We start from the raw sequence: 14,284 nt of genomic DNA on the forward strand, positions 1-14,284 counted from the left end.
TAGAGCTTTTTTGCTCAATATTCTTGTTATGTCAGCCCAACTGCCAATATTTTATTTTAATACCATAGAAAGAAAAACATAATGAAATACAAAATCAATTCAAATAAGTGAAATTGAATTAGGTATGACATGTGTCACTCTAAAAGCATTGTTTGAGTTGCTAACTAATGTTTGGGGCCTGTGTGAGTAATCTTGTGAAGGAGGAGCTGAACAGAACAACTCTGAGTGCCAGGCTTCTATCACGTGAATGACACCATCTTTGCAGTGACAGAATGGCCATTATGTTGCTACAGTGACATCAGAGCCTCAGTGAACGGGAGTTTGCCCTCACACCCTCCTCCTCACCAGTCATTTTCCAGTTGGCCCATTGTCTTCCCACAATGCTCTGAAAGATGTCACTGGCTCCCAACAACCGCCAGTCTGCCCAATATCTTCCTGCCTACTCCAGAGCTCCCTGTGTGTGTGTGTGTGTGTGTGTGTGTGTGTGTGTTTGTGTGTGTGTGTCATTGAGAGGAGGGTGAGATCTCTCTCATTGTTCTGGTAGAACAGATTATAAGTGACGGTAGACATGGTGCAGCTATGAATGTGTGTGTGTGTGTGTATGTTTGTGTTAAGATTTGTTAAGATCATCCTGACTGGAAACACACACCACAGAGAGAGGTTAGTAAAGATAGGCAGTAACATGCAATGAAAATGCTGAGGTCATACAGCAAGAGTCAGTTTTGGTCTAGGAGAGAGGGACTGGAAAAAGAAAGAGAGAAAGAGAGAGAGAAGAGGACTGAGAGAGAGAAAGCAGAAGACGAGTTTAGACAGTTCTCCACGGTTCTCCCCCAGTGAACTGAGGAACTTCATTATAAAGGCAATACAGTGAACAAAACACAAATAAAACTGAAGCCAAATGTCTCAGATTTGGCCAACAGCAACACTGGGACTTGGACAATTCTTTGGCTGGAGCTGCTAAAGATGTTAGACCAGCAGAGTAAAACTGGAATACGGGCAGATCCAAGACAAGGTGGGGAGAATCTTGGTTTAATTTAACTCAACAAGTTAATGACTAAAGAGTTTTATTCATGATTTTGCTCTAAAGTTATAATTTACTGAGTATCTGTTTCACACTTTAATCATGCACTTTTTGTAAACAGCAATTTACAGATAATCCATGTAATCCTTGATTTGTAATACAATAAAATATATCTATTTCTTCTACAGACAGATCTTCTCAGTTAAACATTTAAACTCATTTTAGTTAGTAGGTCAGTGCATTGACTCTATTGCAGTTTTTTTAAATAATAGATATTTCAGCTTCTGTAAAAGAATGCTTTTCAGGCCTTATGCAGTGTGGTCAGTGTAGGACCTGTTTCTGACGCACTCATTCACTTCATTCTGTGGACTTATTACATGACATGTCTACGTAAAGAGCCCTTACAATTTCCACTGACCATGTTCTAAGGCACAAATGGAAACACAATATATCATTTTACCTGACTTTCATCAATTTACTATCTGTCAACTACAGCTGTCTGACAGGTAGTCACCAGGTCGTACAAGAGTGGCTGAGCTACATCTGGGATGGAGCAGTTTCCCCTCCCGCAGCGGAGTCATAGACCACCTGTCCACCTGCGTCAAGACCCCCTGTGGCTGCAGCAGCAGGTACTGGAGGAGCAGGTGGAACTGTGGTGGTTTGGTGAGCCTGGCTTATCACTCCTGTGCTACTGCTCCTCTGTGGGGCTGGTGTTGGGACTGGGCTTGGGTGGCGTGGGGTTACTGTCCACAGCCTCCTCTGCCGTGGGTTCTTCTGCTGTCTGGCGTCTGGGTGTGGGCTCCACGCTGTGCCTCCTGGCATTGGTGGTCCTCCTCAAACAGCTGCTAAGCTCCGCCGTGCAGGACATGGGCTGTGTGCGCAGCCGTAGACGTGTGGAACTGCTGCGCAGTGGGGGATATGCTGACCCTTTTCTGCTGCTTTTCACTGGTCTGGCAATGGTGGTCTGTGGAGCTATGCTGCTGGGCTTGAACTGGTCGGACATGCTGCTTTCTGGAGTAGTCCTCCTGTCCAGTGGGGGTGCTGTGGTGATGAGTGTGGCAGTGTACAGAATGGTGATATACATTAAGGATTGGAGGAGAAGGAGCGGGAGGAGAAGGAGGAGGGGAAGACGGAGGAGGATGAGGGTCTACACAGTGACAGGTCAGAGGACTCAACCTTGGAGAGACTCTGCATCAAGTCAAGCAAGTCTCATATGAGAGCAGAGAAGAGTTTAAGAAATATCAAGGATAAAATATAAATAAAATAAAAACCTGTTTACTTCTGAAATCTACTATTTATTTTATTTTATTTTCAGTACAAAGGAGCTCAAGGCTGGCATCCAAGTACTTTGTTAGGACTATTCTCTAAGGAAAGGAATGGTGGGTTCTGAAAACTGAGAGTGATGAACTGTTGTTTAAACTTCACACTGAACTGCAATTACAGTTGATTAAAAAGTTCATAGCATTATTTGGTGGACAATATGTGCATATGATTTTAACAAATAATGCGTCGCGACAAAAGGTGTCACAAAACACGCAAATTTGGACCCAGAGGATCTTTTTTTCCTGGATTATGTTCTGAATTTTCATTTGTGATTTCTAATTCATTTGTATGTTTAACAGCATATTGTAAAACTTCTGCACAGCTTATATGAGAACGGCAATGGACGATAATGTTCCAGTCACAAGTTTAACACTAAGATTTGTCACCGCTGTTTACTACCCAAAAATTTATTCTGATATATCTATTTAGCAATAAAGATTTTATTATTTTATTATTTTTTCCCACTCGTTTCCTAAACTGGCTGCATATTGGAGATATTTGACCTTGCAGTCAAAAAAATATGTCACTCTTTTCTTGGCAAAAACAAAAAACACTCCTGCTCCCCAACATCCATGTCAATTCCAATCCACCCCATTACACACGCTTACAAATAGTAACATGAAAATGTGAAGTAAAGGCAATTTACTGTCGTCACTGGACACATAAACAACCACACGGTATTACTTATGAAACATCTAAATAATATTAAAATAATATTTGTCACTAGTATTTCACTACTATGCTGCTCCCAACTACAGCAAACTAAGTGTCAGTTACGTCACCTCAATAACCAACAGAACTACTGTCCTTTTAAACAAAGAGTCGCATTGAATTTCGACATCCAGTGAAGATGTTCCACCCCAAAGAAATGTGAGATTTTATCATACAGAGTCAAAAGTAATGAAAACATCTCAGAGATCAGACACCGCCGACTTAAGTAGTGTGTGGAAGAACGTGTGGCACTGGTCCCTGCGTCTATCGTGATAGTTGCGAAGTTTAACAGTTATGATTGCGCATGCTTAATCCATGCATGGTTCCGGATTTAAGAAAATCAATCTTTGTGTCGAGCAAAAAAAGAAGATAGACCCAGCGGTTTTAGTAAAAGAGGGCTGGCCTCTATGCCGTCTGCCCGGAGGTAACGTTAACAATCGTCTTACATCGTCAGTGGGTCTGAATGCCAAGTCAGTTTGCCAAGAGGATTCAAAGAGGACACCATAATCACGCACTTACATTTTGTAAGAAGTAAAAACAACTGACGGGCCCTCTTTTCTAAATTTACATGTACCTGGGGATATTCTAATCCTTCGCTGCCCGCCACGTTATTTAAAAGGAAATCCCTCCCATTTTGGCAGTGCAAGAGACGCCATCGTTGTCATGACAACTGAACACCGTGTAGGCTGTCGGACATACTTCGGTATTAACAGTTCTCAAGTTAAAATCGGAAGACGACCGCAATGTAAGTTTACTTTTATTCGCTTGAAATGAAAATAAAATAGGTTATGTCCAATGTAAAGCCGATTCATGCCATCCGTGATATTATTTAGATATTTGCATTTTATCTGGATAGCAAATTGGCGACAAAACTTGCCCAAAACTAGCTGGCACAAACACTTCTGGAACACTTTTGGAAAATGGACAGCATGAAAGCCACGTTTAAGACACACATTTATAAATTCGACAAAGGCGGTTTTAAGTCTTCAAACATTTCCATTCCTTGGTGTCTTATAAAGCACCGACTGATGAACATTCCAAAACCAAATAATAATAAAACGGCTAAAACGTAAACACGCTTAATCCTGAACACATGTGTGGCCATGGTCTGTAAAGGTTGCTCTTTTTTAACAGTATAGGTTATAGTTATTCCCCACCTAAACCCAACCTCGACTGTCCTTTGCACATTTGATCTCTGAAACATCTGACATACCTGAACCTTAGCACTGATCGCCATTCAGGCCAATAATAATATCGATGACTGAATCATAGAAGAGGAAACAAGATTCTCTATAACCAAGATGTTCATGTGAACATAAATCCACCATTAATGGATCTGCAAGTGTTTTTTAGTTTGCAGTTCTCCCGTTTACGCAAACTCCAGTAGGTTGCACTTCATGTTGCGTTGCTAACTATGCTAAACAATGAGTCGGTCAATATTTTGTCTGTGCAATGAATATTATTTAGGCTCTACTGTGTTTGCTCAAACAGCAGGAGATAAATATGTCTGATCTGGCAAAAGAGAAAGCCGCAAGACTGCTGAAGAAGAGAGGCAGCATGTCCTCTCAGGGCAGTCGTGAATTAAGGTCCAAAGAAACAGCAGGAAAAGTTAAGGAGTGAGTTTTTTACCCCGTCTGATAGCACTGTTACATTACGCAAATCCTCACTGTACAACACTCTCACAGACCAAATGCTAAGTCCAGACACCCTGAATGGTGGTATCCTGCTGTGAATGTAAATGCTGCTATCTTCATATCTCCAGCTCCATCAGTACTGTGTCTTACATAGATGAGCCCAGTCACCATGACGATAATGTGCGACCTGCAGTTCAAATGGAAAATACATATCAACTTGGTGAGGCCTTGTCCTATCTGCCTTTTCATCTCTCTTCTTCTGGTCCTCAGTCATCAGCTGCATGCCTCTGAAACAAGGGGAGAGAATCTGAGAATAAAAGATGTGCTAAAGGGAAGAAGCTTTGCTTGCTTCTTCCCTTTACTTACTTTAGAAACATTAGACTGTTTTGTTGTCACTGATGTCACTGTCTCTGGTTTTAACATTAATAAGATCTAATATGTGTGTTTGGATTAGAACTAAAAGTCATGACTTAAACTAAAACAGTAAAACTAATAAAATGGTAATATTTTCAATGATTTGACCTTAGAAAATCACCCCAGCAGATGCTTGGCTTTTGTATCCTGCAGCTTTGAGAACCTTTCTCTGAAGGGACAAGACACATTTTTCCTTTTTATCAATTAGATACCGGTCTCTCTCTTGCCCTAAACTGATAGGTAGACCTCGTCTCTGTACCCCCTATCTCTCTCTCTCTCTCTCTCTCTCTCTCTCTCTGTCTCTCTCTCAGGCCCTGTAAAGCGTTTCCCTGTGTTGACTGTTACTGATATTCTGAAGGATGTGTTGACTACTTACCTCCAGGAGGAGAAGTATGAGGTGGAGCTCAGCAGACAGATGACCAAAACAATATCTGAGGTCAGAGCTTTAGCACAGCACCTCATCTGGGTTAGGGTTCCTTTGTTTTGTTGTCTCCTAGTTTCAGAGTATGAATGGAAAAGTAATATGTTACAGTGTAGACAGGCTGAATACCATTCATGCAATGATGTCACGAATGTCAGACTGGACACTACCTGATTTTCTGATTTTTCCCTAAGCTTATCCAGGACATGGTAAAATGATGAAATAGCCTGAAATATAGCCACTTTGGTCCTTCTCTCTGTTGACAGATCAGTTGTTTCCTTACAGTCTGCTTAGTGTAACTGCCACTGATATTTCATTAACCATTCCACGAGGACATCACATGGTCATGCATTCCGGTAGGTTGTCAAGGCACGCGTGAAGGACCTGATGATCCCGCGCTACAAGATCGTCGTGCTGATCACCATCGGTCAGCTGAACAACCAGAACATACACGTCGGCAGCCGGTGCCTCTGGGACATGACCACCGATACCTTTTCATCGTATACTTTCAAAAACAGCTCGCTCTTCGCCGTGGCTAACGTCTTCGCCGTTTATTTTGAATGAGGCACTGTCAGACTGAGCGCTAGCCCTCAGAGTCGCCCTCTGTCTGATGTTGACTGTCAATGTTGTCTATTTATTATTATTAATGTTAATATGGACTTTGAGTTGCCAAAACCGATGTAGGGCCGATAAAATATTCTGAGCCTGCAGTTTGTTGTCCTCAAACTAATCCCTCTTTGTCCATCCTGTGTAAAATGGGGCATTAACATGTAATGTAAGTCTGTTGTGATGTGTGACCCACAAAATTAAAAGGAATATCAGTGAGGTACAGCACAGATAAACTGATACTGTCAACTTTGAATATCTTGAGTATGTCATGGACAAAACGTTATGCAATACTGATTGTCCTGTTATCTGTCATAGGCTAATGCCTACTTTCTGATCTTAGATGACCGTAAGTTGTAAGTGGCTCTAAACAGGTCGACACCTCACAGAAGAACGTAAAATTTAAGATAGCATCTCTCAATTATTTAGGTTTTGTTTATACTGCAGTTCAAATGCTGGGTTAAAAAAAGGTCAGATTAGCCTATGCATGTGACTTATTCTTATTTGTCATGACTATTGTCCCTAAGATAAACAATTATATGACTGTGATAATTACTGATGACAATATGTAAACATATACAGAATACTGTATCTTAAAACTGAAATTAGTTGTCCATGAGGACAGATTACACATGTGTATGTACATAGTTGTTTTTTTTTTTTTTTTAGTTAATGTTAATGGTGTAGTCAGTGTAATACTGTTCCTCAGTGCTGCTCATGTGTCTGCGTTTGCATTTGGAGGAAAATGTGGATATATAAAGTGTGGAATTTAAACTGAAGTTCTTAGCTTTTTGGTCTGACAGATCGATTCCTCAGTGCTTATATCCATGGGAAGAAACAACATTATTTGCATACAGAAGGATTTATTGTTATTATTGTAAAAATGTAACTGATAGTGCAAATAAGGTTTTGAAGAAGCTTTGAAGATGATTGACAACCAAATAGAAATGCGGTAGAAACTAATACATCACAATATTTCAAAAACAAAACTATATATAGATATATATAGATATATATAAATTGTCATTTTCACGGTCATCTTTATGTTAATATTAACTGCAGAGTGCCATCAATCAAGTCATTTGAAAGTCATATTTTTCTGATTTTTTTGTTTTCCAGTTGTTCAAGATACTCAGTCTGTTTATCTGTTTAGCATAAGCGGGCCAGGTCACTGTTCCTGCAGCCTACTTGGCAACACACTATGGTCAGCATATCGTTTAGGTCTCGTCTGGTCAGGTCCATTCCTGTTTTGGACGTCAGGATGTCCAGCCCAGTCTGGTCCTGATAATCTGTGAAAGTGCACATAAAATGTCAGATAACAGTTTCTTTTCTCATCACATTAATAGCTGTTGAACAGGGTAGGTTTGAAACTGCTAAGAGTACATACTCCTTGCTAGGAAATTTGCACCCCGCAATTTGGTTAAAAATTGAAATTGTTGTCTATTAAATCCACTAGGTGGCCAACATAGAGTGTTCTAACGCATCGGACATGTACTGCAAGAACACTTTCGTATTCTTATCTTAATGCTGTCATACTTTTATCGTGAGGTGGATTCAGACAAGTTTGCCACGTCAGACTCTGCAAACGCCCGTACCCTTAATAAATGTCGTATATGACCTGCATAAACGAGATAAATGCCACCTTTTCCTAAATACGCGCGCGTTCACGAGACCTGTAAATTAGTATAACTGACGTTCCAGAAACGCCATATAAGACCATGCACCCCGCCCCGTTTTCCGGAAGAGTCATTAAAACATGGCATCCAGGGCTGAAGAGAAAAACTTTAGGGGTTCGGAGACAGAAGCCAGGCTGTCGGACACCAGTAAACGAAAAGGTGTCGTTTTAAACGCTACACTGAGGATTTTAACAAGAACTTGGGGAACCAATTAAAGCCAAGAAATGATTTGCTATGACACCGCGCTTAAAACAACGTCTCGCCAAAGCAAAGTGGTCCATGACAGGAACGTGTGTAGGTCAAGGGATAGGTAGTCTCTGTCACATGCCATAACAGATGATGCTACATCGACAGGTTGAGATGCTCGTGTTGAGGGATTATACTGTAGTCTCGTTAACAAAAGTAAAGTTAATAATATTGTTATATTAGTACATTTTGAAATTAATTACGATTCGAATAGCAGAATAAATTACCCAAATACCACTGTCTGACAGGATAAATAATTATACATTAAAAAGTTAAATTTATATAGTCAAAATTACTTCAGAGTAATGAAAGAAATACAATCAATTTGTCAAAAGATTTTTTTTTTAGCTTTAGGGGGGATACTTAGATAACTCGTATATATAATTCTGGATCACCTATAAATTCCTTTCGTACCAAGGAGAAAATTCTACATTCGAGAAAATTCGTGAATGGGGCAAATTTTCGTAAATCGGGCGTGTGGTAGGAGTGGTTCTTGCATTAGGCCCAGCGTCATAGTCGTTTCCATGTAGAAGCTGAGTGGCTACTTTACAAATGCATTGTGTGTGTGTTGTTTTTTTTAAAAACAAATCTCTCTTTCTAAATTCTCCCTGTTGTTTAGTTAAGAATTACATTCAGATTTTATGAAATCAATACTAATCAATCTTCTAAGAGCACCCACAGAATAGCATAGCTCTCAAAAAGATAATTAGGTCCTTAGTGAAATGCATTTTCTCAGGATCTCAAAACTGAAAACCCTAAAGAAAAAAAAAGTTCCTCAGAGGATTCTGTGACACAGGATTTGTCGGAAAAGAAAAACTGTGAAGCACTCTTTTTCTGGATCAGTAAAACATAACATAACTTTTAACATGTATGAAAAACAGATCTGTCTTTATTCGTACAAGACAAACAAAGACAACAAACAAATAATCTCACCTTCCGCATTGTCATCACTGGGTATCCTTCTCCATCTGGATCCTCCACATGTGTAGACCACTGCCCGAACAAACTCCCGTCCACACAGTTTCAGAGCACTCACCGTGCCTGCAGGCTGGACCGACCCTGACAAGAGTGCGCTCACCAAGAGCACAGCAAGCAGCAGAAATCTCATGTTTGAAGACTGATATTCTTTTCTTACTCTAGATAGCTTGAGTTCTGATATACTATTTTTTTTTTGAAGGAATATTTCTTTGTGAAGTGCCTGTGGCTATCAATTACAGTTGTATAAATTGGATTGTCAGTTGCTATCCTTGCTTTATATAGGATGGATCTTGTGTGATTCATAAACTTTTGACGCATTTCCTCGTTCCATGATCATGCAAGCGATCGAGAGGTCCACATAAATGTCATTTCCATTTGAAAAACATATTGCAGCTCAGTAGCTAGCAGGCTGATGAACACAGCTGACCACAGCTTTGCAAATCTGAAAGAAACAGGATCATTAAATCGGAAATACAAGGGGTGAAAACCTGGGCAATTTACACCTTTATTGCTATGTTCCAGGAAAGTGTTCCTTAATGATGCTTTAAAGATGCTAAGTGACCAGAAACCATAAAATTGGTGATAGTAAGAGGTGATGATCAGGAACGGTGTTATACTGATATAATGACAGCACTTACCTAACACAAATACTGCACTTATTGTGTTACAACTGGGCAGGAAACTGCCGGGTCACTGCATCACTGATTCATCTATGCTGCCTCAGAAACGACAAACTGTCTGGTTTTACTGGTTGTCTGACCCAGGAACGTAATGCGTTTTTGTTTACAGATCATGTTAATGATGGTCATTTAAGAGGAAAACGCAGTCAGCCAAACATCCAGGTTTGGAACTCATGTCCCCTCTTAGCCCTTTCCCTCTCCACATCCCCAAAATACAAAAATATTTTGAATATATCACACTGAAATAATCTGTGCCTGTCAGAGGAGGATGGGTTCTCCCTTCCTGAGTTTTGTTTTCTTCTCTTCTTTCTATTAATAGTCTAGGTGAGTTTTCTTCTCCACTGCTGCCCAAGGCATAGATACTGGGAGTCTCTGATTCTATAAATCTACTTGATGACAATTCCTGTCATAGAAAGTAGCACACCGGGAAATTAAACTGAATTGAAAGGTTTCCAGAGGGACTGTGATAGAAAAGGAACTACTATGGGAAATCAAGAAAAATTATTCCAGCATTTTAGGGCTCGTATATAACCAAGCATTATACTCAAAATCAAAACTGAGCAATCTTCCAGTGGTGGTGTTAGATTCTACTTGAATTCCAATATTTCCTTGATGTTATACAACCACCGCAGTCACCAAACAGTACAGTGACTTGCAACAACACACTGGATGAGGAGATCTGGCCTTTGACCTCCGGGAAAAGAGCCAATGAGCAGCCCCAAACACCAGGCCCAGGAAGAGGAGAAGACGTCACTGAGGAACAGTGAAAGACAGAGCCATTTCCTTCACTCATTTATATTATGTTATATGTAGATTATGTAAGAGTTTAGGCAGAGTTAAATTAGATCAAGTTGAGTAAAGTAGTTTTCATTAAATTAGAGTTAAGTTCCGTTATTTGTTTACATTAAGTTGGAGTTCATTCATAGTAAGCTGTATTAAGTTAGAATTATGCTGTAGTTCTGTTAGACTGGAGTAATGTACATTAAGCTAGAATTACATTATATCAGAGTGAAGACATATCAAGTTGTAGTTACGCTATGTTAGAGTAATTTACATTACGTTGGATTAAACACTAATAAGGTATTAAACTAGAGTTCATTTATAGTGAGCTGTATTAAGTCAGACTTATGCTGTAGTTTTGTCATATTGAGCTTATTTACATAAGGGTAGAATTAAGTTTTATCAGACAGTGTTGTAGTACTCGAGATCGGTCTTGGTCTCGAGACCACTTTGTGAAGGTCTAGGTCTCGTCCTGGAATCGACTGCATTTTTACTCGGTCTTGTCTCGGTCTCAGAGATGGAGGACTCGGGATTTTATTTCAAGACCGGTCAAGACCACAACCTGCTGGGATAACCGCTGTGAAGTTGGCTTGAAATTGTAAATTCTCCTGACATTCACCACATAGTTAAATAGGCTATCTGTCTCATTAAAAGTTATATAAACTACGTACACATTATGTCATTCTCCCTTGTATTAGGTTGTGAAATTATAAATAATTTTTCGAACATGACATTACATGTAAATGAATAACAATTTAAGATACGTCGTTGCATCCTACTGTTTGTTCCATCGTTCATTTTGCACGGAGATGGCGTTTCAAAATAAAAGTCCTTCAAAAGTTCATGTATACTGAAGGGTAATATTTTATGTTCAGTTTCTCTTGAACAGTAGTAAATTATTCCTCATGATTCTGAACAGTAACAATAACTTTTGAAAACACATTTTGGGACCAAAGTTTGACCTAGTTTAGTTTTTATGGGAATGTGGATCTTTCAGATCAGTTTGAGAACTGCCTATGCTTTGTATGTTCCACATTTTATTGTGTGTCATGCGGTGTGGGACTGACACTGGTCTGGTTCGGGTCTTGACTCGGTCTCGTCCTGCCTTGGTCTTGGTCTTCACTTGGTCTCAACCCCTCAAATTCTTGGTCTCATCTCGGTCTCAATATACTCTGGCCTTGGTCATGACTTGGTCTTAGTTCAGGTGATCTTGACTACAACACTGATATCAGAGTTAGGTTACATTAAGTTACATTAGACTAATTTATCATTTCATTATCATTACTCACACATTATCTAAGCCGCTTATCCTAATTAGGGTCGCGGGTGGTGCCGGAGCTTATCCCAGCGCTCACTGGGCAAAAGGCAGGGAAACACCCGGGACAGGTTGCCAGTCCATCACAGGGCAGACACACAGACAAACACATTCAGACCTAGGGGCAATTTAGCATCTCCAGTTCACCTGACCTGCATGTCTTTGGACCGTGGGAGGAAAACAGAGCTCCTGGAAGAAACCCACACACAGAGAGAACATGCAAACTCCACACAGAAAGGACCCTGGCCACCCGGCGGGAAATCAACCCCGGGACCTTTTTGCTGTGAGGCAACAGCGCTACTTATTCATATCACTCAGTCACTCACTCAGTCATTATCTAAGCCGCTTATCCTGATTAGGGTCGCAGGGGGTGCTGGAGCATATCCCAGCGCTCATGGGGCGAAAGGTGGGGAAACACCCTGGACAGGTCGCCAGTCCATCGCAGGGCAGATACACAAACACATTCATACCTAGGGGCAATTTAGTGTCTCCAATTCACCTAACCTGCATATCTTTGGACTGTGGGAGGAAACCAGAGCTCCCGGAACATGCAAACTCCACACAGAAAGGCCGCTCACTGAACCCAAGACCTTCTTGCTGTGAGGCGACAGCGCTACCTACTGCGCCACCGTGCCTAATTCATAGCAAGTTGTAAGTAAGTTCTATCATAGCAGTAAGAACAAATTATTGCAACTTAGACGAATTAGCATCACTGTAATAATGCATTGTGTGTCAGGATGGCCGAGCGGTCTAAGGCGCTGCGTTCAGGTCGCAGTCTCCCCTGGAGGCGTGGGTTCGAATCCCACTTCTGACATCAAGTGCTTTTCCACAACCCAGAAAGTCACCAACTGGGCTCTTTGCATAGGTGCTTCCTCAAGGGTAGAACAAGCTGCTCGACTCCATCTGCTCTGTTGCCTCCCTCACAGACTTCAAGAAACACCTAAACACTTGCCTTTTCCATGAAACCCTTACATTCACAGGTCACATAAGTCGCTTTCAAACCGAACAGTCCTAGAGTCTCATCCAAGAGGACTACCCCCCAGGGAGCTCCCCCTAGAACTACATACGTTCTAGGGCTTTTTTCTGTTTGCATTCGCACCGCCAGTAGGAACGCTGAAGTGACGTAAGCCAGCAGACGGTCGTATAACAAAGTCACAAGCTGTTGTTTACACGGCTGACCAAGGTAGCTGCACATTTTTAAGTACAAATTTAATGACTTTTGAGACTTTCTAAATACCTTTAAAAAGAAAAAAATAATACCATTACTGTGGCAAAAGAAATCGACAAACTAGACTACAGTATACACAGTTATTGAGCTTTATTCAATTTGAATGACAGAAATACCCTAACTACTACCCCAGCGACTCTGTCCTCCAATGCTGTACTTAGTACTCTACGATCTGTACTATATGGCACTTCTTCCTATACTGACCTATGAGTGCTGACTTTTTTTTTACGATCAATCTAGCACTTAATTATGATACTTGACACGCAATAGTTATATCACTTTTATTTCACTCTGTTGCTTTACTTTAACCTACTTCTTCTGTGTGTGTTTAGCCTGATAATGAAGTTAGTGGTGGCACTTATGCAACAATCAGCTCCTCAATGGTAATTTGTTTGATTTTTGTACTCTGCCTGTATTGGACGTCACTTTGTTGAAGTATCTGCTAAATGAATAAATGTAAATGTAATATTCTACAGTTGTTTTTTCCCCCTCTGCTAATCATGGGCCTTTCTTAAAGTCGACTAAATCATAAACTCCTGCAAGCACCAAGACATTTTGTCCAGAAGCTTTGCTCCTTGTCCAAAAGCTTAGTTTCTTTTGTCAGGAAGCAGATACTTAGCAGCAAATGGTTCTTTCACCAAACAGTGATCTCATACATGGTTCAAATTAGCTGAGAAATAGCTGCTCTTTATCTCCAGGCTTCAAGATAATTAAATGTATGTGATCTTAAACAAAGTGAGTGGTCCAGGCCTAATGATTTGTCACTCTTGAAAGGACATCATAGAAGATTATTCAGTAGTGTTAGACTGGCTCAGTGATGAGGCAATAAAAACTGAGAGTGGTGCTGTAAACATGCATGCCATTTATGCTTTTGGTATGTGGAAAAAAATCTGTAAGTTGAGAGAAAAGTTTTGAGTGACTGATGAATACTTTTTTGAGTAGAACATTTTGGGGACTGAAATTACAGCACAATATTTTCATTTCAGACTGTGTTCTATATTCCAAGTAGATTTTCATCAGCAAAAATGACATTTTTTTTCACTGAATTGTTTCTAACATGAATCAGCCTCTGCCAATCCAAATCTCTTTATGCTCTCCATCTGCAGTATCTTTAGCATAAAAGCCTGGCAGTTTTTTAGACTGTGCTGACAAGGTCACTTGGGTCACCTTCAGAGAAGCAGCCTCTCAGAACTGCACAGAGACCTTTAGACTCTTTCATTTCAGAAGTATTCGTGGCTGATATTGCTCAGG

General features: G+C 40.5%; 3 protein-coding genes and 1 non-coding gene across 4 annotated transcripts; 3 read left to right on the forward strand and 1 right to left on the reverse strand.

Annotated features, from left to right (window-relative positions):
- Nucleotides 1-1,569: 1,569 nt before the first annotated feature.
- On the forward strand, nt 1,570-2,238 carry tmem125b (transmembrane protein 125b). The gene has a single exon (XM_030774779.1). The coding sequence runs from the start codon at nt 1,570-1,572 to the stop codon at nt 2,236-2,238; it is 669 nt and encodes a 222-aa protein (XP_030630639.1).
- A 2,320-nt stretch (nt 2,239-4,558) lies between these two features.
- Nucleotides 4,559-6,088, forward strand: dynlt5 (dynein light chain Tctex-type family member 5). Its single transcript, XM_030774452.1, has 4 exons — nt 4,559-4,671; nt 4,818-4,909; nt 5,415-5,539; nt 5,885-6,088. The coding sequence occupies exons 1-4, from the start codon at nt 4,559-4,561 to the stop codon at nt 6,086-6,088; spliced, it is 534 nt and encodes a 177-aa protein (XP_030630312.1).
- Nucleotides 6,089-7,279: 1,191 nt separating this feature from the next.
- Nucleotides 7,280-9,160, reverse strand: insl5b (insulin-like 5b). The gene is made up of 2 exons (XM_030774780.1): nt 8,986-9,160; nt 7,280-7,419 (listed from the first exon to the last, which is right to left on the reverse strand). Exons 1-2 carry the CDS (start codon nt 9,158-9,160, stop codon nt 7,280-7,282), a joined length of 315 nt encoding a protein of 104 aa, XP_030630640.1.
- Nucleotides 9,161-12,536: 3,376 nt separating this feature from the next.
- Nucleotides 12,537-12,619, forward strand: trnal-cag (transfer RNA leucine (anticodon CAG)). Its single transcript has one exon. It is a non-coding gene; the product is annotated as a tRNA-Leu (tRNA).
- The last annotated feature ends 1,665 nt before the right edge of the window (nt 12,620-14,284 follow it).

The sequence above is a fragment of the Chanos chanos genome, chromosome 5 (assembly GCF_902362185.1).
Source record: "Chanos chanos chromosome 5, fChaCha1.1, whole genome shotgun sequence".
Lineage (NCBI taxonomy): Eukaryota > Metazoa > Chordata > Actinopteri > Gonorynchiformes > Chanidae > Chanos > Chanos chanos.

Coding starts and splice junctions, on each gene's coding strand:
- tmem125b (XM_030774779.1), top strand. CDS start 1,570: ATGGAGCAGTTTCCCCTCCCGCAGCGGAGTCATAGACCACCTGTCCAC.
- dynlt5 (XM_030774452.1), top strand. CDS start 4,559: ATGTCTGATCTGGCAAAAGAGAAAGCCGCAAGACTGCTGAAGAAGAGA. Junction 4,672..4,817: donor ACAGCAGGAAAAGTTAAGGA/GTGAGTTTTTTA, acceptor TCATATCTCCAG/CTCCATCAGTACTGTGTCTT. Junction 4,910..5,414: donor GGAAAATACATATCAACTTG/GTGAGGCCTTGT, acceptor TCTCTCTCTCAG/GCCCTGTAAAGCGTTTCCCT.
- insl5b (XM_030774780.1), bottom strand. CDS start 9,160: ATGAGATTTCTGCTGCTTGCTGTGCTCTTGGTGAGCGCACTCTTGTCA. Junction 7,420..8,985: donor CAGTGATGACAATGCGGAAG/GTGAGATTATTT, acceptor GCACTTTCACAG/ATTATCAGGACCAGACTGGG.